This window comes from Phaeoacremonium minimum (genome assembly GCF_000392275.1).
Source record: "Phaeoacremonium minimum UCRPA7 unplaced genomic scaffold PA7_03_scaffold_413, whole genome shotgun sequence".
Lineage (NCBI taxonomy): Eukaryota > Fungi > Ascomycota > Sordariomycetes > Togniniales > Togniniaceae > Phaeoacremonium > Phaeoacremonium minimum.
The window spans coordinates 575245-603224 of NW_006921315.1; the positions used below are offsets into that span (position 1 = coordinate 575245).

At 52.6% G+C, this 27980-nt stretch overlaps 6 protein-coding genes across 6 annotated transcripts; 3 read left to right on the forward strand and 3 right to left on the reverse strand.

Annotated features, from left to right (window-relative positions):
- Positions 1 to 3694: 3694 nt before the first annotated feature.
- UCRPA7_5498 (putative protein family protein) lies at positions 3695 to 4874 on the reverse strand (the record flags this gene model as incomplete). The annotated part of the gene is made up of 6 exons (XM_007918045.1): positions 3695 to 3770; positions 3908 to 3981; positions 4037 to 4101; positions 4153 to 4585; positions 4683 to 4758; positions 4819 to 4874. 6 exons carry the CDS (start codon positions 4872 to 4874, stop codon positions 3695 to 3697), a joined length of 780 nt encoding a protein of 259 aa, XP_007916236.1.
- A 2398-nt stretch (positions 4875 to 7272) lies between these two features.
- On the forward strand, positions 7273 to 10246 carry UCRPA7_5499 (putative coatomer subunit gamma protein; the record flags this gene model as incomplete). Its single annotated transcript, XM_007918046.1, has 5 exons — positions 7273 to 7348; positions 7412 to 7722; positions 7777 to 9091; positions 9144 to 9962; positions 10014 to 10246. The coding sequence occupies 5 exons, from the start codon at positions 7273 to 7275 to the stop codon at positions 10244 to 10246; spliced, it is 2754 nt and encodes a 917-aa protein (XP_007916237.1).
- A 1134-nt stretch (positions 10247 to 11380) lies between these two features.
- Positions 11381 to 12860, forward strand: UCRPA7_5500 (putative cdp-alcohol phosphatidyltransferase protein; the record flags this gene model as incomplete). The annotated part of the gene is made up of 4 exons (XM_007918047.1): positions 11381 to 11394; positions 11471 to 11764; positions 11834 to 11976; positions 12034 to 12860. 4 exons carry the CDS (start codon positions 11381 to 11383, stop codon positions 12858 to 12860), a joined length of 1278 nt encoding a protein of 425 aa, XP_007916238.1.
- A 1181-nt stretch (positions 12861 to 14041) lies between these two features.
- On the reverse strand, positions 14042 to 15429 carry UCRPA7_5501 (putative bzip transcription factor protein; the record flags this gene model as incomplete). The annotated part of the gene is made up of 3 exons (XM_007918048.1): positions 14042 to 14561; positions 14734 to 15074; positions 15298 to 15429. 3 exons carry the CDS (start codon positions 15427 to 15429, stop codon positions 14042 to 14044), a joined length of 993 nt encoding a protein of 330 aa, XP_007916239.1.
- Positions 15430 to 22001: 6572 nt separating this feature from the next.
- On the forward strand, positions 22002 to 23459 carry UCRPA7_5502 (hypothetical protein; the record flags this gene model as incomplete). The annotated part of the gene is made up of 1 exon (XM_007918049.1): positions 22002 to 23459. One exon carries the CDS (start codon positions 22002 to 22004, stop codon positions 23457 to 23459), a length of 1458 nt encoding a protein of 485 aa, XP_007916240.1.
- A 2458-nt stretch (positions 23460 to 25917) lies between these two features.
- Positions 25918 to 27136, reverse strand: UCRPA7_5503 (putative ph-response regulator protein pali rim9 protein; the record flags this gene model as incomplete). The annotated part of the gene is made up of 3 exons (XM_007918050.1): positions 25918 to 26111; positions 26161 to 26886; positions 26950 to 27136. The coding sequence occupies 3 exons, from the start codon at positions 27134 to 27136 to the stop codon at positions 25918 to 25920; spliced, it is 1107 nt and encodes a 368-aa protein (XP_007916241.1).
- Positions 27137 to 27980: the final 844 nt, after the last annotated feature.

Here is a 27980-nt window from a genome sequence, read left to right on the forward strand (position 1 = left end):
TTGAAAATACCCGTGAAGAAGTCCCCGTTACGCTGGTGATCTCCGTACTTGAAATGGGTGAAGTCAATGGCCCGCCAGTCGATGTCCAGTTTAGCAATGAGGTGCTTGAAGATAATGTCACTGGAAGTGAAGAAGTCGGACTGGTCTCACTGAGTGCTTCAGTCGAACTTGTTGCCGATGTAGCATTTGGGAAAGGGGCAGAGCTGAGCGGGACAGAAGTCGACAGACTCAAAGATGCGGTACTCAGAATGACTGAACTATATGTCGAAAATGCAGAAGACGAAACAAAGCTGATAGAAGTTCCACTGAGTGAAGGGATCCCTGTAGATGGACCGCTGGGGAAGGTTGTGTTGCTAAATGGAGCTGAAGACGTGGTAGACAGGAACGGTGAGACACTCAGTGTAGGCAGCGTCGTGGTGTTCAAAATAGGGGTAATCGTAGAGCTCAGGGAGGAGCTCAGAGACAAATTCCCCGGAAGTGTCGGCAAAGCAGAACTACTTGACGAGCTGCTACCTGATAGCGCCTCTGTTGCACTAGTGCCTGATACAGGGGCTGAGAGCGTCGTCGATGACACCGGCAGTATCGTGAAATTCCCACTAACACTAGTTCCTGGCACAGTAGGGCTTACTGGCAGCGCAGAGGAGACGGTGGAATTAAGTCTCGTGGAAGTAGAAAATATGGAAGACTCATTTGCCGGTATCGACAGTGTCGAAGTTCCACTCAGTGTCCCTGTCGGGGGTCCCGAACTTACAAACTCTGTTGATGTAAATAGGCTTGATGTGTTTGAGGGTAAAGCCGTTGTGAGAGAGCCCAGGCTTGTGCTACCTGTTGTAGTACTAGGCAGGATGATTGTGGGAAATGTCTCAAGTGGAGCTGAGCTTGTGTTTGCAGGAAAAGGGGCCGAAGTTGGAATGCTTTCAACCACAGATGATAAGCTTGAAGTCAAACTCGAACCATATGCGTCGGCAGAAGAGGTCGCTAGGAACGATGTCAAGCTCACTTCGTGCGTTTCTGAGTGGCGTATATCAATATCAATGCACTGTCTTGCGTAAGGCTGAGCACTTACCAGTTACTGTATCCGTAACATGGACCGTGACGTACGTGATAGACTCTTCCGAGGTTGTCGATTTAGGAGGATAGCCATACGGTGGTGGCAAACTGTACTCCCTCTCATGAGGACCAGGACCTCCGTAGCTCCCAGACGACGGTTCTCTTGCTTTCGAGCCCCCTCCAACTGCTCCACGGAGCCGCCAGAAGAAACTGTCCTGTTGGGCGGAGACTCCACTAACATAGCTGACGATGCTAATAGCCGACAGGATGTCGACGGTCAAGGAGGATGTCCTCATGGTGAAGAGCCTTTGAGATGAATACCCCCACAAGATGTCTGAGCTCGAATAATGGTAGATACCAACAACTTGTCAAAAGAGGCGACCAAGACAAGGCAGTGAGAAGAGAATGGGGAAACGAACGAAAGCCCGCCTGCTGGCCGTCTCTCAGATGCAGTAAGTCACCTGGGATGTGATATGTCCTCTGACCACTTGGTAGAGGATTGAGGAAGGAAATGAAAAGGGGCGCATGGAAGAGGCTTCCCTGGGGGTGAGGGACAGAAGTCAGTTATAGAAAGAGCGTGCCATACCATGGCGTGAGCTTCGTGCCTACCGAATCAAGCTCAGCACATCAAGGTGCAATTCTCCGAATGCGGAGAGCTGAGATTTCATGTAGATTGTCTCTCGTCCCTTCCCAGAATGGCAACATCCCCACAGGAGATGTTCTTGACCCAATGTCACGATATCGTGTTAGTGGCAGACATTAACTCGGTAAGGCCTGCTCATTCATCCTAACAAATGTACCTTTGTGTTTCCGGCCTTCTCCGTCTATGAGATGTCTGGCCGCGGATCATGACGTCGCTCTCAATATGCAGTGATTATTTCCATGGAGGACCAAAATACTGCAAACGAGGCGTGCGGACCGTTGCTGATAGCTGCAGATCATACGCGGAAAAATCATCCAGCCCACACCGCGACCCGGCTTCTATCTTCCCAGCTTACTTGCCGAGAAGAGTCGTCTTCACCCCTAGGACTTATGTTAAACAGCGCCAACAGACCGCGCGTCAATCTCGAGATGTGATGGTAGCTGGTCACTCTCGTGGAGGTGGCGGTTTGGCCTGGTTTCTTCCACCTGCCTATCGATTCTCGTTAAATCAGCCAGATCTCTCGCCTTGTTCGCCAAATGTGGCTTGCCAGAGTCTATAGATACGTAGTACACTTATCAAGGTGAGCTCCTCAGGTAACCTGGGACACGAGTGACCAGTCACGCATTCAGCAACGTTCATGGTAGATCTGCTCGAATGAGAGATGAGACTTGGCGAAAGCTTGGGCGGATTTCTAGCTACCGAGAGGTATCTGCGGGGATACAGGTCAAGTCTAGATCACAGTGTATCACTGCTTCATGGCCGATTGCCATGGTTGTATGCAGCAGCATGTAACAAGCCGCGGAAAGCAAAGACCTAGAATGCTGGTACCCGTTGTCACTCCCATCGGTTCCTGGATTGGTGTTGCACGTTGACTGCAATAGTCCTGGAATCATATGTGTTTATCAAAGCCTGCATCAAATCTCGGAAGTCCCGGAGTCTGCCCCGTTGACGTGCTGTTGAGAGACGACGGTAAACCGTCTTGTGCCAGCTTGTGGGGAATCTTGTACCTCTGTTCGATGGGTTGTGGCGTTCTCTGTGAGATTCCCGACCAAGTTTCCTTGCGAATATTTGCACACAGCAACTGTCGTACTAAACTCGTACCACTCTGAACCCGTCAAGTTGCATTGGGAGTCTTGCTAGTTATGAGCTATCGCATAGCAAGCATGATTGCAAACGCAGTCCGATGTAGCAACTGGCCGTGTCAGGATGGGCGACAGAAAGATCAGTAGGTGATATTGAGGGACTCTGATGCGCATCTCTTCATCTTGATCACTTAATTCTTTTGAGAGAATAGGTGAAATTGGGTGAGTAATCAAGCATGCTGAGACAGTCATCAGCTTTGAGACAGTACTGGTCAACTTCTAAGCCTTAACCGAGACGCATCTCACATCACTACAGGCGAGAACCCCTCAAGGTATGGGCACGTGTAATTTAGGTACGAAAGATTTTGAGGTGTTACGGTCAAATTGCCGACATCAAGGTGCCCCTCCTAGGTATGAGCCCAATTACCCCTTTTTCCTGAGACCTCCACCTGAGGTGTCTTGTTTGTCCACGCTCTCAAGATATGAGAGACTTGTGTTAACATATATCAATGTTTGTGCCTTTTCTCAAACCAACCAAACCGGTACCTTGCTGCCGGAGCCGGACAACATCGCTCAGATGGTCGCACAACTCCACAGGTGAAAGCCAAGTCCCTTGTCCTTATTCGTTACCAGCAAAAGGAACCTTGTCGCTGTGCTAGATCAACGTACCGCGCCAAGACGCAGATCGGTCAATGAGCACCTAACGCACTGCAGAATCGATCGAAATGGCCTCTGCCGTGCACACATGCAGCACTTCTATTCGGCTTGCTTAGCGGTTTCTCGCAAGTTTGGAGCGGTGCTGTGGGTCATTTCGGTCCCCTTGGCTTCAATATCGGCAGCCCACAGTGCAGCACCAACTACGGATGCCAGTTGTCAGTCACTTATCACATTCAACTTAGCTTGACTTGTCATGTTTGCACTAACCGGTGTTTGTGAATGTAAAGAAGATAGAGGCGAAAGGAACCAACTCAAGTAGGGTAGCTACCGTGCCGAAACTAAGTTGGGAATGTCAGCAATCTTGCTTGTCTCGAATAAATCAACAGATGAATATAATCGTGGAAATTCAGTAGTGAGGACCAACAAATGGCTGTAGTGATATGGGAATGGTGTGGAGCGCAAGGACTTGACATACGCTGTGTAAGGAGCAGTGTGCTCCTGTAACCATGCAGATTTCTGTGAGTTAGACCACTTCTTCAATTGGAAGTACTGCAGAAGCGTAAGCATCGGTACATAGTGTTGCCTGTGTAAGCACAGAACTTACTCGACCGTGAACCGCTTTGCCTCTGGTTCGTCCTTGCAAGAAGATGAAGATGACGGTCCCCACCACTATTTGGTAAATTAGCACGAGTCTATTTTAAAGGGTACAAAGTTGCTGACCAGGTATGAAATTTAGCGGTAGGTACATGACATAGCGAACCAGGGCCTTAGGACTGAATCTCTCGAATGGATTCTTGAGAATCTTGCCAAGCCTCGCGATGGGATCGGAGCCGGACTTCAGCTCTCTTCCCTCCGTGACAAGGCTGGTGGCATCCTTGGCAACCAGCGTGCCGTCGAATGTATCGAGAATTGCATCTTGGAGAAACCAGGTTCGCGAAATGATGTTTATGATCGTGGAGCTTTCGCTGAGGATGAGGAGGACAGTTGTGAAGACGGCAAGAGGACCGTTGACGAATACGAGAACCGAAACTTGCGGGATGTAGGTGAATAGGAACATCGAGCCGATAACTCCCGCCGACAGAGCTAGTGTTGGGAGGATTCTAGATGCCAATGGCTTCCACAAGGCGGGGTGGCTGGCGAAGTAGAAGATACCCTGAAGCTTGGTCAGTATACAGGCCAGTTTATTTCGGGTCGAACAGAATGGGAGTGCAATTGCCGGGTTTCGGCCCCTCGGTTATGCCATTTCATACCTTGATAGGGTACCAGTACGAGCCGCTCCTCGCGGCATCAGTTGCCATCACTTTGGCTCGTCCGAAGTCCTCTGTGCTATGCTGAGTTAGTGAAACATGTAGCAAAGCTGCGACTGGGCTGTATGGTGATGCATACGCGACTTCCTGAGCCTTGCTCTGGATAGACTCCACGAAACCTGGTCGTTGCGACATCGTGTCTTGACGCCTCGTTGATGAATTAGAGTGGTAGGACGATGTTTGTTCGTGAGACGTGCGAGTTACTGTGATTCAGAAGCAATAAAGTTTTGAGAGGCAGAAATTAGATGTTGTAGAAATACGCAAAATAGAGGGGCGAGAGTGTCTTAAATGCCAGCCCTCGTGAAGCTGTTTGGGCGGTGGTTATGCTCCGGGCTACGAGGGTATTGGATCATTTGTTTGGCAATAAGCTTGAGGAAGCGACGTCATCATTTTGCAGTCACTCTCCTACAACCCATACCTGGTGCATGTGATGGGCTGGATGCGGCAACTACCCCGCTATCAGGCCTAGCAGCCACTAGACTCTCGCTGGTCGGTGCCTTCCTAGTAAGACCTCTATAGGCGATCTACGCACTTAAAACAAGCCTAAATCGGACCCTTGGAAAGCTTCCACTCAACGGTGGGCTGGCTGATTTACCTACCTACACGCGGCTCTAGGTACTTAGGTAGGTTTTACCCGGGTAGGAAGGTGTACCTGCACTCTACCACCAAAGCGCATCGGATGAGATGATGGTCTTCACGAGGCTTTGCTCACCAAACATTTTGGCGCAGAAGATTCCCACTCTCCAACCAAGACATCGTGCCGAGAGATCGGGAATTTCCTGCCCATTTCTAGTCGTGCCACCATCTAAACTTGCATTGGCCTCAGGACGTCCTCATGGAGTCTCGCTTCATCCCGAATAACTTCGAGCCCCTTTTCACACTCGCCAAATCCAATACTTATGTGCAAGACACTCTGACAGATATTGTGACCAACTATCCCCCAAGAGAGGTATATGAGCCGAGAGAGCTCGCTGGATTCTGGCATGGTCCAACAGGCTTGGCGTATCTGTTCTTCTATGTGTCTAATGCTTATCCACACCTCAAGATTGCTGGACACCATGCTCTCACTTGGGCCAAGCGCTACATTCACGGCGGCCGGGATCTTCTCCATCTTGACCCAAAGCGCTGTGGGATTGGTAGCGAACTTCTGGCAGGTCATGCGGTCCGAGCCTGCATTATGGAAGATCTGGGCGAAGTTAACGAGTTCTTATCATACATAGAGTCAGTTCTGGACGGCGAGTATCCCAATGAACTACTTCATGGCCGTGCCGGTACATTGTACTTACTGCGCTTGATGCGCCACTGGATTCCGGGCAGCGCGCCTCTTCTTGAGAAAGCAATCACTGCCGTGTCTCAAAAGATCATTGCCGAGGGTCCCGAGTGGGTTTGGTACGGAAAGCGATATCTTGGCGCTGTTCACGGCGATATTTCCATAGTCACGCAATTGGTGCTGACAACACCAGGTCTTGCGCAAGAACTCGAGACAAAGATGCTCGAGCTTCTGGATTTGCAACACCCTACTGGCAACTGGCCAAGCTCTGTGGGTAGCAAGGAGAAGATATCCCTCGTCCAGTTCTGTCATGGAGCTCCAGGTTTTGTTACTTCACTAATCTCGCTTCGGCCGTACTTTCCTCAACTCGAACACCGAATCGATTCGGCCATAGAGGCTGGTCGTGAGTGTATCTGGGAAGAAGGATTGCTCCGCAAAGAACCCAACCTATGCCATGGGATTTTGGGAAATGCACTGTAAGGGTGACACCCTTCCTTCCTTCATAAGCATCCTATGTACTAGTCTTATATGAATATCAGTGCACTTCCGTCTGGGCCGCAGCAAGATCACTTCCTCGCGGTAGCAAAACCAGACAGTGTTAGGGAGTGGAAGAGAATGGATCACACAATGTTTGAACCATGTGACTACGGTGTTGGCTACAGCACAACGACGAGTTATGCACCTGGTGCTGCTTGGGCCTTCATGATGCACGAGAAGAGGTCTCTGGGCGTCATAGCTTATAATGATATCTAAGCGCTCGCCTTTTTAGAAATGATTCTGCACCTCATTATTAATTCTACCTATACCTGAAAGCTTCGTTTATTCATTCTGTTATCTTCAGGAGTTTGTTTCTGGTCTGGGACCAAACGTTATCGAGAGTGGTGAGCCTATGTATCACACAAGGTTTATAATCTGAAGAGTTCTCTAGCTGGATCTTCGACAATTGACTTCCTGGTTTTCACAGGCTAGGGCAATATTGCCTAGACAGTAAGCCTTCGCCATATTGACTTTGTCTAAAGACACTCAATCAATTAAGGCCCTGAATTGACTTAAACGATGGAAAAGGGGTAGTCTAGGTCACGTGATCGGGCATGTGATGTACCCAAAGGCCAGTTTTTGGTGGGGCCCAGGCGGCCCTTGCGTGTGGGAGCTCGTGAATTCTGGCGACGTTTCGCGGGCCCTTAGACAGCCAGACCGACGACTACACGTTTACGCCCTCACCGTCCTCGCCAACCCATCGAATTGCCGTCAAGTTCGCCCATCATGAATTACGGCAAGAAGGATGAGGATGCCGACGCCGGCCTGGTGAAGGTCGACCGTACCCAGGTCTTTCAAGAAGGTACATTTCCCACAAAATGGCTACCCGAAATGCTCCCCTGAAGGTGCTAATGAGGCGGGATAGCACGATTATTCAACAGCTCCCCGATCCAGCCTCGACGATGCCGAATCCTCCTTACCAAGATTGCCCTATTGCTCTACACGGGCGATAAATTCCCTACGAATGAAGCTACCACCCTGTTCTTCGGCATCTCGAAGCTGTTCCAGAACAAAGATGCCAGCTTGCGCCAGATGGTCCACCTTGTTATCAAGGAGCTCGCCAGCTCCGCCGAGGACATCATCATGGTGACCAGCACAATCATGAAGGATACTGGTGGCAGTACCGACATAATATTCCGACCCAATGCTATCCGGGCTTTGTGCCGTATTATTGATGTACGCGTGCGCTGCAACTGTTTGGCCCTCCTTTCTCGTACTAACATTCAGTAGGCGACGACTGTCCAGTCCATTGAGCGAGTAATGAAGACTGCGATTGTCGACAAGAACCCATCGGTCTCATCAGCTGCCCTCGTGTCCTCCTATCACCTACTTCCAATTGCAAGAGATGTCGTTAGGCGGTGGCAGAGCGAAACGCAAGAGGCGGCTGCCAGCACCAAGTCATCTGGTGGCTTCTCCCTTGGTTTCTCCTCCTCGTCCGGCCAGCTACCGGTCAACAACTCCACAATGACTCAATACCACGCTATTGGCTTGTTATATCAAATGCGAATGCACGACAGGATGGCTCTAGTTAAGATGGTCCAGCAGTTCGGCGCAGCCGGCGCAGTCAAGAGCCCTGCCGCCATTGTGCTGCTTGTCAGGCTCGCTGCCCAACTCGCCGAGGAGGATGCACAGCTCAGGAAACCTATGATGCAACTGCTCGATGGCTGGCTGAGACATAAGAGCGAGATGGTGAACTTTGAGGCAGCCAAGGCAATCTGCGACATGAGAGATGTCACAGATGCGGAGGTTGCCCAGGCAGTTCATGTTCTTCAGCTATTCCTCACCTCTCCTCGAGCCGTCACCAAATTCGCCGCTCTCCGTATCCTCCACAACTTCGCTTCCTTCAAGCCGCAAGCCGTCAATGTCTGCAACCCCGACATTGAGCTACTTATTTCCAACAGCAATAGATCCATTGCCACTTTTGCGATTACCACTCTTTTGAAGACTGGCAATGAGGCCAGTGTCGATCGATTGATGAAGCAGATCTCGGGCTTTATGTCCGAGATCACTGACGAGTTCAAGATCACAATTGTTGAGGCGATTCGCACACTATGCTTGAAGTTCCCTAGCAAGCAAGCTGGGATGCTCCAGTTCCTTAGTGGAATCTTGCGGGATGAGGGTGGATATGAGTTCAAGCGTGCTGTTGTGGAGAGCATGTTCGATCTCATCAAGTTTGTGCCGGACTCTAAGGAGGATGCTCTGGCTCATCTGTGCGAGTTCATTGAGGACTGCGAGTTCACCAAACTGGCTGTCAGGATATTGCACCTTCTTGGACTTGAAGGACCAAAGACTTCACAGCCCACAAAGTACATCCGCTACATCTACAATCGAGTTGTCCTAGAAAACGCAATCGTCCGAGCTGCCGCTGTCACAGCACTGGCTAAGTTTGGAGTTGGGCAGAAGGATCCAGAGGTCAAGAGAAGCGTGGAAGTGCTCCTTACTCGATGCCTTGACGACGTAGATGACGAGGTCCGGGATCGTGCAGCTCTCAACCTCAGACTCATGAACGAGACTGACGACATGGCGGAGCGATTCGTCAAGAATGGTAAGTTCCACTGCTACCGTTGACTTTGGCTTCAGTGCTAACCATTTTACAGACAGCATGTTTTCTCTGTCTTATTTCGAGCATCAGCTTGTCATGTATGTCACTTCCGACGACAAGTCGACCTTCGATTCTGCCTTCGACATCTCCAAGATCCCTGTCGTCACACGGGAGCAGGCCGATGCCGAGGACAGGACGAAGAAGCTCACCGCCACTACCCCTTCCCTCAAACCTCCCAAGGTTGCACCAAGCAAGGCTGCGGGCACTGGAGCAGATCCTACTGCTTCGGCTTCGGCTATTGCCCAGAAGTACGCTCAAGAACTGATGCAGATTCCCGAGATGAAGGAGTTTGGCACCGTGCTCAAGTCAGCGACTGTTGTTGAGCTCACTGAGGCCGAGACCGAGTACGTTGTCAGGGTTGTCAAGCACATCTTCAAGGAGCATGTGGTTCTACAATACGAGATTACGAACACTCTTGACTCTGTTCTTCTTGAGAACGTGTCTGTTGTAGCAACACCGGCAGATGAGGAAGACCTCGAGGAAGTATTCATCATTCCAGCGGAAAAGCTTTCACAGAACGAGCCTGGAAAGGTTTACGTCGCCTTCAAGAAGATCAATGGCGAGGCTTCACTACCTATTACCACGTTCTCCAATACCCTCAAGTTCACCAGCAAGGAGATTGATCCTACTACCAACGAGCCTGAGGACACTGGATACGATGATGAGTACGAGGTTGCTGAGTTCGACTTGGCTGGCAGCGACTATGTCATCCCGACATTTGCTGGCAACTTTGCACACATCTGGGAGCAGGTCGGCGCCGCTGGAGAAGAAGCAGAGGAGACATTGCAGCTGAGCGGCATGAAGAGCATAGCAGGTATGTGCTACTCTGCCAACCATTCATTACTGTTTACTGACGTATTTGTAGATGCCACGGAACAACTAGCCAAGACGTTGTCTCTGCAGCCGCTGGAGGGCACCGACGTCCCTGTCAATCAAACAACGCACACACTCAAGCTCCTCGGCAAGACCGTCAACGGCGGCAGAGTGGTTGCGAATATCAGGATGGCATACTCGTCGAAGTCTGGAGTTACCACCAAGGTTACGGTGCGAGCAGAGGAGGAGAATGTGGCTGCCCTGGTTGTGGCATCAATTGCGTAATGACTATTGGATGTTGGCGTTTGCTGAATGAGTTGAGAAAACGGACAAAAGTGTTGCCAGGGGAGCCCAGTGTCAAGCCGACTTCTAAATAAACCGATGTGTCTTATAGATGGATAAGGGACTAAAGGGCGAAATGAAGTCAGTTCTGCCTGCCTGCGTCTCTAAGCGCTGGCAGGAATGATGTCTAAGCGTATCTACCTTGCAAACAAATGAACACCAACCAACAAGGTCCGATCTAATAGCGGTGACATTGATAATGTGAGGGGCATATGCATGTTTATGAGACCATTCCAAGGTTCCCTTGACACTCTGAAGCCAGGTGTGGCTGTTGCCATTGGTGCTTTTAACCTTGATTCAAGTTGTCAAGGTTGGAGGATGCCAAGCATGAGCGCCGAGCAAGGTGTGGCTTGCTCGCTGGGTCAAGTGCTATACTGCTACTGGAATCAAATGATAAGTTGATTGATTGATTGATTGCATCGGTATAGTATAGGTCACGTCATTTCTCTGAAGAACTGAAGAAGAGGGAGAACGAAGAGTTGCCTGTCGAGTTCCTTTCATCATTCATCGCCTATGTAAGAAACAAAGAAAACAAGCAAGGCAAAGCAAACCACGGTTCCTACCACGCGCATCATATCTTCTGTGCTGTAACTACTGAAGCAACCTTCCCACTCCTCCTTCAAGCACTTTGCCTATCTCAAGAAACCTAAATTGCCTACCTGCTGCTTCATTTCTACTGAAGCGTTTATAGCGGAGAAATAATAGAGGAGGATGATAAAGGTGTGAGGTCGGAGGGTGCGCCACGCTAACTGGGGTGGTTGTAGCGAGAGTGGGGTTTATTTATTGTATCCACCTAGTGAGAGCTTAACGTCATTATGGTTAGCTCGTTTCACCGAACGCGTTGGATTGAATCGCTTGATTGCGACCGACCAAACCGTCTTTCACTTTCAGGTATTTCGCTCGTCTTCGTTGTCGTTCCCTTGTGCACACCCTCCTCCTCAGTCTCTTTTCGAACTTCTTTTGAGTTGCTTCAATCCCACATCGCCTCTGAAGCCTACAGCTTCCTGTGCAAAGCAAAGCACTTCCCCTTAAACTATTGCAGCTACCTCGTTCAGACACGAGGACCAAATCGCCAAGATGGTTTACGTACGGTATGCTTCACCTCTGATCTAATCAGACATCCCACGAAATGCGCTCCTCCATCAGATAGACTAATACACTATCCAGGCAGGACCAGCTGCCGAACCTCAAGCAGTACAAATACTCGAGCGTCGACCACTCCATAACTTCCAAATACATCCTCAAGCCCTTCTACACCAATGTCGTCATCAAGTGCTTCCCGATGTCCATGGCGCCGAACGCCATCACCCTTACGGGCTTCTCGTTCGTCGTCATAAACCTGCTTACTCTGCTCTGGTACAACCCAACGCTGGATCAGGATTGTCCGACCTGGGTATACTTCACTTGGGCAGCCGGATTATTTCTATATCAGACTTTTGACGCAGTAGACGGAACCCAGGCGTAAGTTAGACGGCCCAAGACTAACCCGTGTGCAAAGTGAGTGACGAGACGCTAATTTTGCGATCACAGGCGCCGGACACACCAAAGCGGTCCTCTTGGAGAGCTTTTCGACCATGGTGTCGACGCGCTGAACACTTCGCTTGAGGTCCTCATCTTCGCCGCTTCGCAGAACATGGGCATGGGATGGAGGACTGTCGCAACCCTTTTCGCATGTAAGTTAACCGTCTACATCCCAGGCAACGCAATCTCGCTGACACAGTACTTCACAGCTCTCCTCACCTTCTACGTCCAGACCTGGGATGAGTACCACACCAAGACCCTGACGCTCGGCATCGTCAACGGGCCCGTCGAGGGCATCCTGATCCTGGTGTTCGTGTACGCCGCGACCGGCTTCCTCGGCGGCGCGCACTTCTGGCAGCAGGCGATGCTGCCGACGCTCGGCGTGCCGCAGCTCTTCCTGCCGGACATCCTCTACAAGCTCTCCTTCACGGACTGGTACATGGTGCAGGGGACGTTCGTGCTGGTTCTCAACACGATCGAGTCCGCGCGCAATGTGATCAAGGCGCGGCGCGCGCGCGGCGACCGCAGCCGCTATGCGCTAGTGGGACTCGTTCCCTTCTTCCTGACATGGACCTTCATCGTCGCGTACCTGGCCCTGCAGCCCAACATCCTGCACTGCCACCTGGTGCCCTTCGCCATGTTCGCCGGCATCGTCAACGCCTACTCGGTCGGGCAGATGATCACGGCGCACCTGGTCAAGCTCGACTTCCCCTACTACAACGTGCTGGTGCTGCCGCTCGCCTACGGCGTCATCGACTCCCTCGGCCCCTGGCTGCAGTACGAGTTCGGCCGCTCCTGGCTCGGCTGGCCCTCCGCCCTCGGCGACGGCGTCTACCAGGTCGCCTACATGTTCCTCATGCTCGGCGCCGCCATCGGCGTCTACGGCTCCTTCGTCGTCGACGTCATCGTCACCATCTGTGACTACCTCGACATCTGGTGCCTGACCATCAAGCACCCGTACGTCGAGCCCGAGCAGGAGCAGGAGCAGCAGAACGGCAAGACGAACGGCGCGGCGCAGGAGAAGAAGTCTCAGTAGATGGGCCAAAAGAGACGAAACGGCTTGAGAGCTTCTGGGGAGGGAGGGCGTTCACGTTGAGACTCTGAGACAGGGGTAAGCTACCTCGAGTGTGCCTGCGAGATTTAAAGACTGCAATGAGATGGGAAACCAGAAACGGTAAAATGTAATGACCTTCCAGGAAGAAAGTTGCGAGCTGTGCGAGCCCACGGCCTCGCGGGGTAGGTAATCAGCATATGGGCGGTGTTTTGCGGCGTCAGAACGCCAGGGAAGCGTTTCGATCAGATATATTATGGATGGATGGACAGACAAACAGACAGACAGATATGTGTGGCTACGGGGCTTTTCACCAGAGATACCAACTAATTTGACGGATTCAAAAGTCGGGAAGCCATGAGATTACCATCTATCATATGCACCAGAAGGACAATGCATGTCCCTAGATTAATTAAGAAGAAGCAGGGTAAAGCCCCGAGCGGTTGGGAGGAGATTTTTTTCGGTGGAGGTATATTTTTCAACTGCAAAAGCAACAGATCGATCGATCGCCATCACCAGCAATTTCGCACCCTAGCTAGGCATCATGACAGAAACCAATATGTTCCCGGAAAATCCTTGGCCTCCTGAACCCATATGCATAGATGTTCCGAAAGCCACCCCGGTTTGCCCGGACCCCCATTTACCTGCGTTCCCCGATTCGTAGACGTCTGTTCTTGAGTGTGCCTGCCCGATGCAGTCTGCAGGGTCCTTTCGTGTGCTGTGACTGCGATGGCAGAAGGAGATGCTCAAATTCATATCTAATTCAAGCTCAGCTGTCGACCTGCCAGCCGGGTCCAGGACTCTGCACCCTGATATCGCTGAGACGGGCCTCAGGTGACTGTAGATCCTCTAATGAGCGAAAGTAGTCTCCGGCCCACGGCCATCCCAACACCAGCATAACGCAGCCAGATGATAAGGGAATCAAGGCTGCCAGCTTTGTGAGCTCGCCCCAGCCAGGTTTTGCTCCGTTCTACACCGCAAATCGTCATAAAAAGACCAGAAACGCCAAGATTCGGAGTAACTCCAGACTCGCTAACGCCGGCACGAAGAAGCCCTGATGCCCATCTGTCCAAGGCAGATGGGGTTCCAATGCCCCTTCCCCGATTCCCACAATAGCAAAGTAGTGACCGTAATCGCAGATTCGTTCCATCGCCAAACCCCGCCTCTTACAGGAGTTCGTCGCTGCCGCTCGCAACGCTCTCCTCGATAGCCTGGACAATGGCCCGCTCCTCAAAGACAGGACCCTGTCCGTCACATTTCGCCTGAGACTTCAGCCTATTGCTGATATCAGCAATGTCCACCAGGCCTCTCTTGTACAGGTCGTGGCCGATGATGAAGTCCCAGGTCGCACCGGCCGCATACAGCCGCTCGCCGTCGTCACTGGTCACTATGCGGTGGCTGGGTGTTTTGTTGGGGTGGTTGGACAAGACGTTGGAGTAGAAATCTGTCGGGTTGTAGGACATGGGCCCTGTCGTGGTCGGCGCACCGCCGTTGGATCCCGGCGAGCCCGCACCCTGCATGGAGGACGTAGCCCGCAGGATCTCGTTCTCCGTGCTTATCTTCTGGAGATCCCGCTTCAGTCGCTCATTCTCGGTGGCCGTATGCTGCTGAGCAGCCTCGAGAGAGGCCAGCTTGGCTTCCAGATCCTTGACATGGCGTTCTTTCCTCTCTCGGAAGGCACGTTGACTATACAACTCCAGTCAGTGTTGGACCTCAAAGAAAGAAAGGAGCAGCCATTGTTTAAGCACGGAACTAGCGAGGCAGGCAAGACTCTCTCGCACGTAGCTAGGTAGGCGAAGGGGGATAGAGACAATTATAGCGAAGTGTACATGCGCAACGGAGGTGGGGGACTACATACGCAGCTCGATTCTGGGCCTTCCGCCTCGATTGAGCCGGTGTGAGCTCATCCTCGTCCGAATTGGATCCCTGGCGCCCGCCCCGTAGATCATCGTTCGGTTCCGCCTTGGTCATGGCCAGGACATCGGCGGGGATCGCCTTCATGTTGGCCGCCGCTGCGCCGCCATTGAGTGTCTGCGCTTGCTGCTGCTGCTGCTGCTGCTGGCCGCCAAGGGCAGCAGGGTGCTGGTTCGGCGGCGTGGGCGGACCCGGGGGACCGGGGAAGGTCTGCTGGGGGTTGAAATGGGCAGCATACTGCTCGAAGTTTTGGAACTGGTCATTGGGGAAATGGTCGAAGCCCTCCTGAGTAATGATTGTGTAAGCCTTCTCGTCCAGTTGCAATGAGGCGCTAAGGAGTGGGCTGCAGTCTGCAGAGCATTGCTGGGTAAGGTATTATCAAGAGAAAAGCGGAGAGCAGACGAGCCGCGGGCATGGATATATATATGGGATATATATATATATATATAAAGGGCCAAACGGGGATCCAAATGCGAGCACAGAGAGCGAGACAGAGAGAGACACTTACCGGTGGAGAGGTCGTGTTGAAGTCGTCGGAGCCGGCGGAGTTGGAATGCGAAGGGGTCAAGGGAGGAATGCCGATGAACTGGTGGTAGGAGGGCTGTGCTCCAGCAAAGTAGGCGGCGTGCGAGTAATCCATGATGATGATGATGATGCTGCTGGCCGGCTGCTTGCGTGCGTGCCTGTTCTTGTCCCTCGTGCTGTCTGTCTGTCTATCTGTCTGTCTGTATACGTCCAGAGTGAAGCGAGACGTTGCGAAGCGGGCTGCGATTGTGTGCCTCGAGCGAGGAGTCGAAGAGAATGAAAGGCGTTTTTGGGAGGTGGCCCCCCGTAAGTAGGTAGGTTAGGTAGGGTAGGGTAGGAGGTAGGGAAGGTAGGTAAGTAGGTAAAGAAAGGTGTGCTGGTGGTGGTGCTCGCCGTCTCGGGGACTGAGGAGAGGAGCTCGAAGTGCGCGTTGGTGCGGACCTCAGGTCGCAGGGTGGTATGGCGGCAGGCGGAAGGCGGTAGGGGTCGGAGTGGTGTACTATGCAGTAAAGCTGGGGGGGACCCGGACAGGGAGCAGGAGGGACAAGAGAGCAGAAAGTGGAGATTTGTGGGCGTTACAAATAACGTTACTCCACACTGGGCGCCAGACAGACGAACTGCCAGCCAGCCAGCCCGACAATTCGCTCCCGCTCTCTTCGTCCACTCACTCACTCACTCACTCACTCCTTTCGTGTGCCCGTCCAGCGGCACGGGTTCCTTCACGCCGCAATGCCACTCTACCAGTCTACCTTGACATTGACCTTGACCTTGAGCCGGGGGAGGAATCTGGAATGCATGCACACACACACACACCAACACACCCCGGTGCGTGGCTGCGACTGTCCGCTGAAGTGAGAAGGTACCTTGGCAGCCTTGCCTCGTGTGCTGTTCTGTTATTGCTTGTCCCACAGGGTACCGAAAGGGGCAAGACTGGCACCCGGGTTCGTGAGTAACGGCAGCTTGCAATTGCTTAATAAAGGTCGGTAGGGAGGAGGATGCTGGGCAATGAATGGCCTCCTGTTTGGATCAAATCACGCAGCAGAGCCGCAGAAAGCTATCTTGAGGCCAGCGGAGGCAGACAAGGCTAGACAACCTAAGCTCAGGCAGCACCACCGCCGCTCTGATCGGGAGCACCAACAAGCTCGCAGTATGGTGCGTGCAAAAGAAGCTTGTTGTGATTATTATTAGTCTGGGTGGGCAGGTCTTGGGAGGGGAGGGAGGGCGGTAGGGTGTGATTGGAGACGGGAACGACGTGATTAGAAGTTCGACTCGACTCGACTTCGGTAAATTGGCTGCTGTTGTGCATCCCAACGTACCACAGTCTGAGAGCAAAGCTTCAAAATCAAGTTTCAATTGAGCGATCATCCATCAAGTCCTGAGAGTCGGTAGCAGAGAGCTACATCTTGCCACTGATGCGCAATGAGCGGCCTCCATTTTTAAAGGGAAGTCCGCCCGGGCTTCGTCGTTGGCCTCCACACTAAACGACACGTTAGGAAGCTATGCGCGGATCACCAAAATGGAGAAGCCGTCATGATGCACACCGGCAGCCCAACGCATTGACCCAGAGCCAGCAGACACCGCTGATGGCGGCCTGGTCTCTGGCTCCAGTGTAAGACGGTTGGCACTGCAATCATCACCTATCGCCGACTCATTGACAACCAGGCAGGCCTAGCGCCGGTGGAGTCCTTGATGAACAGCCTGCATGTATCTCAAGATACCCGCCCACATCTTCAAGAGATCCATGCCAGTCAGTATTCACTAGTTGGCTGCAAGTGAGCTGGAAATAAAGAGGCACCGCTGGATACATCGCAGTCTGGTAGTGCTCGGCAGGGATCGGTTAGTTGAATGACAAGGCTTAAGAACGTTGTCCGGGCTCTTGTCCATCCTCAGAACCTCTGATTCTGTCAAGTAGATCACCCAGTCCAATACGAGACACCACAAATGGCTGTGTTGGACAGTCTATAACCATAGGAGGTGAAAACAAGACAAGCCCGGTCCACTGCAGATCGGCAAGCGAGACGAATACAGCTGGAGATGCATGTTCGGGATAGACCCATGTAGTGTTTCCTCATCTTCTCGACGGGATGCATCAGGTGCAGAAAGAGATCGAACTTCGCCTCTTCTCACCCCTATAATCTGCCATTGATGCGCTCTCACCCCGGCTGGTGTGCAACGGTGCAATTCTCCGTAGCGATTGCCTGCTTTCTCCAAGACGCTGGGGGGCCGAGAACAGCTGAGAGAATTCCGTCTACACCAGTCTCGAGAGGAAGGTGAATCTGATGCAGCGACCAATTACTTGTCTCCGGGTAAAGTCGACTTTAGCACCAGTGTACCTAGGTATGCATGCGAGAAACTTGGTTTGCCAATGGAAATCCAGCAAAGGAACATCTCATCGTCCGTTGACAGCGACCGTGATCAACGCCTTACCCGTGTTCTGGATCGTTCTAGCACTCCTGCTTCCAGGCTCACTGGGTTCTGCATTGGCGTACTAGTAGGTCTCGGCCTCTTTTGGCTGCATTTACTGCTGCTGGCTATCACGGAGGCCGATCTGGAGAACACGTGCAACGGTGTGCAGGGGATCTGATCTGATGAAGGCCCTATCCACGCAGCCAGGTACGCTCCTGCAGACAGCCGGCACTACAAGCGCCACGAGATCATTCTAATCTTCCCACTTCGTTGTCAACTGCCAGTGTTTTCTTCTTCTTGAAGATCTGATGCTCCTCGCACGGTCCTGTTGTAGAGCTTGGGGTCTAAAAATCTACTCCACTGCCACGCAAGCTTCCCTGACAGGGATCAAGCAAGCGCATGGTTTCTGCCCCACTGAGACACATCTAAGTAATGTCGACGCCATCAACTAAATGGATATACGAGTGGACTAATCAACCGTTCTTCGAATGCTGGTACAAGTGAGTGCCGAGAATGAAGTTCCTCTTGACTGCTTAACACTGTGCTTTTAGCATTGAACGAAAAAGAGTTGTCGACTGGTTCCAATCTGGAAGGCTTTTAAGCTTATTCAGAGCCGCATAAAAATAGATATGCTGACACACCAGTGGATCCGGGTCGTCCCCCGAAGGATTGGCACGGTCTCTATCCACTCTCGGCCGTTGTCTGGTCCAGAACCTCAGCCCTAGAAGGCTAGAAGGCTCTCTCCGGCACAGATACATCGATATCGGAGAGAATCAACCATCCCACCAAAAGGACCTTCACCACCACTCATAGCATTGTGCCAATTCACTGGCCATGATGACTGTGACCGTGCCGCCGGCCCGGGGCTACCTGCAAGGCTGTCCACACGAGTTCGAACCCCTGATAGTAATGCTGGGTGCTTAGCCTCCGAGATGGAAGAACTAACTACACTTACTGTCAGTCCAATACTATCACTAAGAAAGGCTACCATATATCTACTAGACTTTTATCGAGTAGAACTCAAGAAATCTCAATACTTGACAGGATTGTCTTGCCAGCCGGATATCGATTGACAGGTTCCCGTTCTGCAGGAAAGGTGTGTGGTATTAATATGGAGAGCCCTCTACATCGGCAGGGTTGTTTTCCTGAGCTTGTTCGACGAAGCAAGGATGCCTGAGGGACACTCACTGACGTATTAACGCTAATACGAGTGAAGATCGCGGTAGATCAAAACTATCTTGACCGGATCAGCGTGATGACGCCCTCCTAGCATTGCAGTCTTGCTGGTTGTGGGGACAGTACTTGTAATGCCCTCTGGGACGAGTCGTCTCTGACGAGCTTCCCAACCTTGCCTCAAAAGACACAGCACCGTCACGTTCGCAACACCGTATCGAGTCGTCCTGCCCAGTGATTTCCTCGATACCCTCATGAAGCACCACATCCACAAGGCATACCGCACTCTCGACGAGCTCAAATTGATTATCGGATCTCGTCTTATCTCCCAGCCGGATAGCTCCCACATGGTAGACGCGACTCCTTCAGCAACCACAGACGGACCCACAAACGCTCACCGCATCGCATGGCTCCGTTCGATTCCTTCTGGTTGACGTGCTGGGGAACAAGAACAGTGGCGAGGTTGACTGGCAGCCTCTTCCCAAGAGCACTATCCAAATGAACCACCACCAGCAAAACACCTCGGCAAGCATCACGTTCTGGCTGACCCCGTAGCCGACGGACGACAAGAACTTCGTGCTAAGTCCGTCTTCAGGCCGCGGCGTACACCATTGGCGAAGACCACGCCGTGTGTCCCTTCTTCTGAATCGAATACCAAGCAGACAACGGTCACCAAGACGCCACGGAGGAAGACGCCGAGGCGAAGGCAATCAAGGGACTTGCCAAGACTAGCAGCGCCGCCCTCTATAATCGCTTTCTCCTACACGAGAAAATGCTACTTAGGCGAAGAGTCGTGACCCGTAGCGGCGGTAGTAGCGCGGTGAACAACCGTAAGATTGACGAGGACGAGGACGAGGACAGCACCACGATCCGGCACTATTGTATTATTGTCGGATGGGACAAGTTCAGCGTCTGGGTCATCCAGCCCAAAAAGTTGTCTGTCCCAAGTTCTGTCGACACCAGTCCCGAGAGCCACAATCACATGGTCCGTGTGCCTGGGTTTCGAGTACTGGGGCTCTTGACGAGTCGATGATGGTTTTCAGCATCTCTTTCCGTACGAAGATTCCGATGATAATTAGGGTTTGGTGTCTCTCTCAGTTGATTGGAAGCAAGGTTGACCAAGACTGAAACATATTTATAGGTAGTCTTGAACGTCTCTTTCTCTGGAAAGAATGATGCAGGATTGAGACCCTCGCCATACTGCTTTTTAGACTCTGTTGTATTCATGTATGCATACTAGGGGCAAGATGGCAGGCCGTCAATGATACTATGACCTCTAATACAAGTTGGAGCTCAACCATGGCACAGTGCCGACAGGAGTGCACCTGCAGGATCTTTGAATGTGTCATAAACCTGCTGGATACCATTCTAATAAGGAGCTGCCCTGGTCATGATGGATGCGCGCTAGGTGGCAGATCACTCTCCCTCAGCAAAGCATCCGCTATGAAATGTTTTACCCCGATCGGTTGTCGACCCCCCTCAGTCCTAGAGCTGTTGAAAGATATGACTGAAAAGGGAAGTAAACCGGCCTCAACCTGTCCGGGGATCTGGTGTATTGTTGCCTGCCGTTTTCTGGTCAGAGAATTATTGCCCCTTTACTGCTGGCCCATACCCTGCAGTGAGCTGCCATTTTCCCACCACCTCCCCATTTGATCGTTGAGCGCATGCTGAATTTTCCAACCTACGCTATCATTCGTAACTAAACGAGGGACTGTTGGCATTGACTTCAAAGTATACTCTCTTCTCAGCTGCATTGGTTCCGGCAGGACTAGGTAGGTAGGCAGGAAGTGAGCGGCAAAAGATGAGCGTCTCAAGCCCTTGAAGTGTTGATAGAAGTCGCAGCACTGTTTGTCCTTATTCGGCTCCTTTTTGCCTGACCTTTTGTGATAGGAGGGGAGATGGCTGGGAGTAGGCGTGGTGTGCTCGCACAATGTTGTCAACATACGATTCTGGCCTTGCTGGGAATCAGTCAGGAAGGGCGGTGGCTTTAAAAGAGCTCTTATCTGAAGAAACAGCACGAATTGCTTGGCAGAGCCATGCAAGCATCTTCGTGAAATATGTGAAAGATTTGGTATTGAGTTGCCAAATGACAGTTCAGGCAGTCAGTTAAGGGTTTCAAAGGTTTGGGTGACTGACTGACTAGCTTGGAAGGGGACAGATCTTGGCCCTTTCTTTCCCCGTGGAGTCATCATTTTGCAGAAGTCACAGTAGGTTCGAGGTCGCACTTGCCTATTTCGTCTATTGTGAAGCCACAGTAGCAGTCAGGGCCAAAATCAAGTGATACACCAAAGCGACATGAGTAGTCTCGATATACTAAATACAATCATCTTCTGTTGCGAGGGTGCAATCAGTTCACGCCGCATCTTCATTCAATCAGCGAAGTTGAAGAGGCGTTTTCCTGCTGGTTTGCTTTATGTTGGTACAGCTTGAGGCACAACCTGTGATGCCTTACCATTCCCTGATTGTTTCTCCCTGAACATCAAGGTTGCGATGCACACTTGAAGCCGTTCTTTCCTTTGTTTACCAGCACTTTCTATTTCTACCAAACCACTTTCACCTACACCACTGCGGCTACTGCCTCAAACTCATGTCGGGGCCATTTGGACACAAGGCCTCTCCGTTCTTTCTCTTATCATTAACAAGAGCACACAGGCCCTTTCATAGCCAAGACACTTCGACTCGCCAAGGAAACCATTGACCAGAAAAGGGGGCAAGATGAGCGGTGCTCTTTCCACTGTGAACACTCGTTCACCACGAGACATGTCCGCCAATGCACCTCCGTCCAGGCCTGCCACATATACTACTGTTGGCTCCGTCTATAACCCACAGGCCAACACACCTATTCAACCACCTACGCGTCGAGGACGGAATAATCGGTGGCCATACAATTCTCCGTCGGATCTCGCAGGTCTGCCTAGATCCCTCCTCGCCAACTTACCTACGCAAGGCCGTCACTCTCCACCAACAACTGCCTCCAGCTTGCAGCAGTATTCACCTCTCCAGCAGAATTATGATCGCGCTGTGAACCCTGGCACTTCCAGCACCAAGATCGAGCAAATTTTGTCGAGCAAACCAGCACAAACAACGACCAGGATCAAGCCTGGCACCATGGCCCCGCCGCCTGGAATACCGGTTCCGTCAGGCTGGCCAGCCTCAGCAGAGTTGGGCAAACAAGTGAACAGCAACATCACTGACGGAGGCCATGATGAAGAAGACGAGAGCGGAGATATGGCAGCAGAATACATGTTTAGACAGCTCGGCGTCAAAGGCATCACGAATCTAGCCTCATACGACAACCCCATGCAGAAGGCCGCCCAGAAGAAGCTGGCTCGAGCCCGTGTTCCTCTCGCTGCGAGTGGCCCTAACACTCTGCGGGCTGTGACCCCATTATATGGACGCCATTTAGCACCGTCTGTGAAGCCGGAGGTCAAAATCACTCCAGCCCTCTTACGAGCTGCACGAACAGATCCATCGGTTCTGACCGGTGTTGACATGGGCAAGCATGGTCCAGATAGAGCTGATCTCATGCGAAACCACCCTGACCTACTCTCATTCCCAAGCTTCCAGCGGAGCGAGTCCCGTCAGGGTGAGACGAAGCAGCCAGCGACCGGGTCAACTTCCGGCTACACTACGCTCGCGACCGGACCAGGTGCGCCTCGACCACTTACGGCTGGACCTCCAGGCCAGAGACAGCTTAAAGCTCCTAATTTCGAGACCTGTATCAAGCGCTTGCAGGACGGCAACGGCAAACCGTGGGGCCCGATAGGACAAGATATCAAATGCGAATCAGACTTCAACGCTGCGGTTAGTAGCGGCAGACCAGCTAGCACACTCCCTTCTCGAGCTTTGTCTCCCTTGGAGACTCGCTCTCTGGCCGCTAAGGACCCCATCGGTGGTGAGCTTGTGCTTCATCAGTCCGCCTATCAATTCCAAGAGTCGTCGAGTATTCGCATTCAGGGTGTCCGCGACTCTCTCCCCGTGGAAGCAGCCGCCAGATACTTCCCAAATGGCTTCCCAACCAACTACAACTCTCACAATGTGGAGCCAATGTCTTCGAACTGGACAGAGAGATATCCGCTGCACGATCGCAAGGACTGGTGCCGTACCCCCGATGAAATCCGGCGTCACAACGCCAAAGTGAACGCGAGCTTCTACAACGGCAACCCCCTTCTAGGCAAGACCATGGATGCAGCGTCCCGCGAGGCGCAGCGCCGAGACTTTGATCGACAGCTCGGCGTCAACGACGAAGAAGGCGAGCGGGCGCTGAACCGGGAACTCGAGCTTGCCCAGACCTTCAACATCTCCGGCGGCCGCAGGATGGTCTACCCACACCTGTCAATCGAAGAGGTTAACAGCCAGGACACCTGCGAGGCTGCCGAGCCGCTTCTGAACATGGCTTTTGCGACTCTGCTGAGCTATCAGGAAGACGATGGCGAGAAGAAGACCTTGAGCGGCTGGGACATTGACCCGCCCCCTTTTTATATCGACCGCAGCGCACGAGCGAGGTCAAGCATCTTTGGAGATGTCCCAGTGAGGCCGAGAACCTTGCGACCACGGACTAATTAGTCTGTTGGTTTTGGATGGCGATCTGGGGTTTATGCCTCGTAAGAGCGAGGAAACGAAAAAGACCAAGAAAATAGAAAAGGGATAGCATTGCCGGAAAGGGACTATAGGATTAGATCTACCCAACATTAGGACAAGGACGAAGACTGGATGGATGCCGGGAGTCGCGGCCCCGTAGCTACCGGTGATGGACAGCTAAGGGAGTGCGTTGGAGATGAACTCTCTTGAGGATAGCCTTTGGCAAGGGCGGACAGCACCGCAGGCGCGAAGTCTTGTGGCATATTGTACTACACTGTATCACCATCCGATAGCTCCGCCATGGCCTATCTAGCTATTCCTATCCTCATCAGTCTGAGTTGGAGATTACCGCTCTGATACACTTTGGCCATTAGGGACAGCTTACAGCCGGTCAGGCACGCAGACAAACAGAAAGACATGAATAATGATCCATCGTCAAATCCCATGGGTCACATAGTGGTGATAGCTTCGATATGTCTCGTTTCAAATGCTTCTTTCCCATTCACATCTCGATTTGCTTGGTTATCCTACATAATAGGCCCGGCCCCATTAAAACGGGCACACAATCAATGCAACAAGCGAATCGTCGTCCATGGTATCTTTCTCCCATCCACAAATCATCCACTGTTGCTGCCATGCTCTGCTCTGCCAGCCTTCCTCCTGCTCTTTCATTCCAGGAGACGGACGGAACCTCCATCACACGCCTCGCCGCCCCCTGGTATTCACATAGAAAACACACGCGAGAAAAAAAATAAGAAAAGGAAATATCGAGCCTGTGGTTTCGGACTGTCCTCCCACTCAAGAATTGTGGCGGCGGATCGTTATACGGGAAAAAAGGTTGGTTTGGATGGAACCCATGGAAGTGTTGGGACCAACAAAGTCGTTTTCGTCTCTATGATATTGAGACTCAAGAATGAATCGAGGAGACGGCAGGAAGGTATAGTCCAGATCGAAGAAAAGCAGCAGCAGCAGCAGCAGCAAACAAACTCCTCCGATGTGCATGTGCATGTGCATGTGTGTCCGCACGTATGAGCTTTTTCCAGAAGCCAAAAAAAATATGCCTATTCGACCGAGCAAGCGCGCACTTGTCTGGTTTATTTTCAGAGCCGAGAGCCCGCGATCTGAAACACCAGCCCGTGATGGACTGGTTGGTAGGAGAAGTTGGAAGAAGAAGTGGTAGTCGTGCGGGTATATATCGTGCGATGTGTGCATGATGGTAGAGGAGGGCGATAATTACGATGAACCGCCTAGAAGCCGGGCTCTATAGACAAGATGTTGCGCCTCCGTACTGTCTTCCAAGAGAAGAGGTTTGTGAAATCAAAAGATGCGTCCAAAAGGCAAAGCCGAGAACCGAAGTCTATGAACATGTATGGAAGGAATCAAGGACATCGGTATGAAGCCAAGAAAGACCGATGATTTTCATTATTCGGATTGAGGAAGAGGCTGGGAGATGGGATTACACTCCACCGGGATATGCACTGCCGGGCACCATACCGGGCGATCCACGAGGTGGGCTCGGGGCTGCGCGCGTACCCGGAAGCTGGAAGTCAGGGTTGTTGTTCAACAGCATATCGTTCCGGTTGATGGGCCGGCGAGCTGGCAGCTGCTGGTATGGCGCTGGGGGAGGAGGAGGATTCCATCGCGGGTTCACGCCCCTTTGCGATATTGATGTGAAATTTGAACGCTCCGACTCCGCCGGGCTCCGTGCTCCGTCAGGTATGCTCTCATATGAGTTCGTCGCCGGGATCGCTGGGGGACCAGGTGGCGGCGTCGGTCTGGACGGCGCCTCGAATCGTGGATCTATGTCCTCGTAGTAATTGTCACCGCCGCTTGGCTTTGCTGCTGGAGGTGGGCTTCTGCTACCTTCCGCAGATCGGTTGATGTTCAATGGCGATGGTACTGATGGAGAGTTTCGCCCCTGTCCTTGGTTCCATTGTTGCCGCGGAGGCACATACTGCTGTCTAGAAGAAGATTAGGACAGATTGCTAGAGATTTTTCATGAGGGAGAGAACTTACTCATCAGTGGAATACTTGCTGGTTTCGCTCATATATGTATCGTGACGGTTAGGTGTCGGACCCCTTCCTTGTTGTAGACCAACCATACCCGCAATATCAGCATCGCTGTCACGGAATTGACCGAACCCTTGTGGTGCATGTTGAGGGCTCCCCGTAGTAGCATCCATCTCTACAGCTTGACCAGGTGCGCCTGGTAGCGGCGGAGGTGACTCAGCTCTGGGAAGTTCACTGTCCCGATCGGGATTGTATGCATCGTAGCTCCCAGTGGAGACACCTGGCATGGATGGGTTCATGTTATACCCCGGCGCTGATGGTGGTCCAGGCGAAGGCCCTCTGCCGCCATACGCTCCATAAGCCTCTGCTGGTGAGCCTCTCCGGTCATACGGTCCACCATTATAGCCGGGGGGAGGGGGTCTGCCGCCTCGCATCATCGGACCACCATAACCTCTCGGTGGTGGCCCATATCCTCCCCTACCACCAGGCGGTGGGCCATAACCCCCTCGGCCCGGAGGTCCATAGCCGCCTCTTCCTGGCGGTGGTCCACCGTAAGGACCGTATCCTCCTCGGCCACCATAGCCTCCACGGCCTCGGTAGCCTCCACCTCCTCTGCTGCCTCTTGAGCTTGCAGAGGGCGGCCGATCTATAGAGGATGGTCTTCGCATGCCGGCACCATATGCATCTGGCGGTCCATTGATTGGGTTCCCGTACTGGTCTGTCTGCATGCGATTTGCGGACGGCGAACGTCGTGGCCCATTGGACATGTTGTAAGCAGTCTCTGCGGTAGACATGTCTGTGGGCATGTTATTCGGAGACCTGTCGGAAGGGCTTCGAGCAGTGAGGGGAATGCGCTCGTCACTACTGCGGTCGTCTTTCTTCTCATATGACGCAAATGTAGGAAGCTTATCGGCCGTTCCATTGGCACCACTAACGACAGGCATGGTTGGCTGCATTGGAACCGGGGCGGTCGATTCTTGAGCTTGCCGATTATAGTAGTTTTCGCCGCTCATCTCAGCGTTCTCAGCAATTCTCTTCTTGCGAGCCTTGCGATTGACTAGAGTTCGGCGCATAGCACAAGATACTAGTCCACCAAGGGCCACGAGAATGGTTGCCGCCAGCACGAGGTAGGAGCCCCAAGCCAGATGGGGAACGAATAGGAGCACATCGATGAGGAATGCGAGCAAGCAGAGGAGGAAGTCAATGATTCCAACGATGAAGAGAATGAGAAGATATCTGGATGAGTGAGAAGGCGAGTGGAAGTGAGAGATGAAGGCGAGGACGAGCATGATCAAGGTAATGAGTGCGGCAACGGGGTGGACGACGAGAATGGCGGACAGGGTGGTCCTGGTAGAGTTGGGGAGGTCGAAGTCCGAGGCATCTTGCTTTTGCAAGACGTCCGCTACACCGAAGTCAGTATTGTCGATTGCTATAGTTCCAGCATGTATGGGGGAAGTAGACGAACAAGTATCATAGCCAATCTCGATCTTGCTGCAGCCACCGGAATTGCAGTAGCCAAAGACACCAAAGTTGGCACCTTGGAACGAGCCGAGAGGGATTGCCTGAATGATAGGGGTAGAAAGAACGGATATCAAGAGTAAAGCGAAAGCTATCAAGAGCAGCACCGTCAAGGGGGTCGCGGGTCGCAACATGGTGACGGCGGTTAAGGTGAAGTCGAGATCAGGAGAGGTCGAATGGGTGAGAGAAGGTCGGGGGCCGGCGCCGTCAAGACGCGGCGGGCGAGGGAGTCGCCGACCAATTCACAGGAGGCCCTTCCTATCTAGCAGCGGGGAGGGTCCGTGACAGAAGGGTATGGGTATGTGCGGTCTCGGAAGCGATCGTGAGCGGTTTCGACGACATGAAAGGCGATACGATACGAAGGCGGCGGGCGGCAACAGGAGGCGCAGTTGGAAGTCGTCGTCGTCGTCGTAGTCGTAGTCTATCTACTGAGTGCCGCCGTTGGGTCTCAGGTGCAATTGGCCGATTGAGCAGGAGACGTCTCTAGGGAGACAATGGCATTCTTGTCCAAGCCACTGCCGCTGGTCTCTCTCTCTCGTCTTTGGCCGGTCGTCGCTTTGCTTGTTCGTTCGAATCGATCCCCGCACGAAAGCGTAGGGATTGAATTGCTGTCGCTATCGAATGTTGCGGCAGGTTTTGGAGGAGGAGGAGCGCAACGCCAGCAAGCAAGCAGAGGAGTCGGTCGGTGCTGGGGCGTGCGTGCGTGGTGCGTGGTGCGTAGTGGTGTGTGTGAGAGAGATGGATTGTGGCGGGACTTGCCCCAGCGAAGGAAGCCAGCGAGCCAGCCCACAGTGCCCACTGCTCTGGGCGGAGATTGGAGGTGGGCTTGCGTGCTGGCCTGGGACCGTTTGGCTGCTAGTCCAGCGCTAATGGCACGTTAAGGGCCGCTTGCTTAGTGCAATTCCCGCCCGTCTCGTTGCCCACGTGTGGATCCTGCACCTCCTACCAGTAGTACCAGAGCCAGCGTATCCCTTGTCC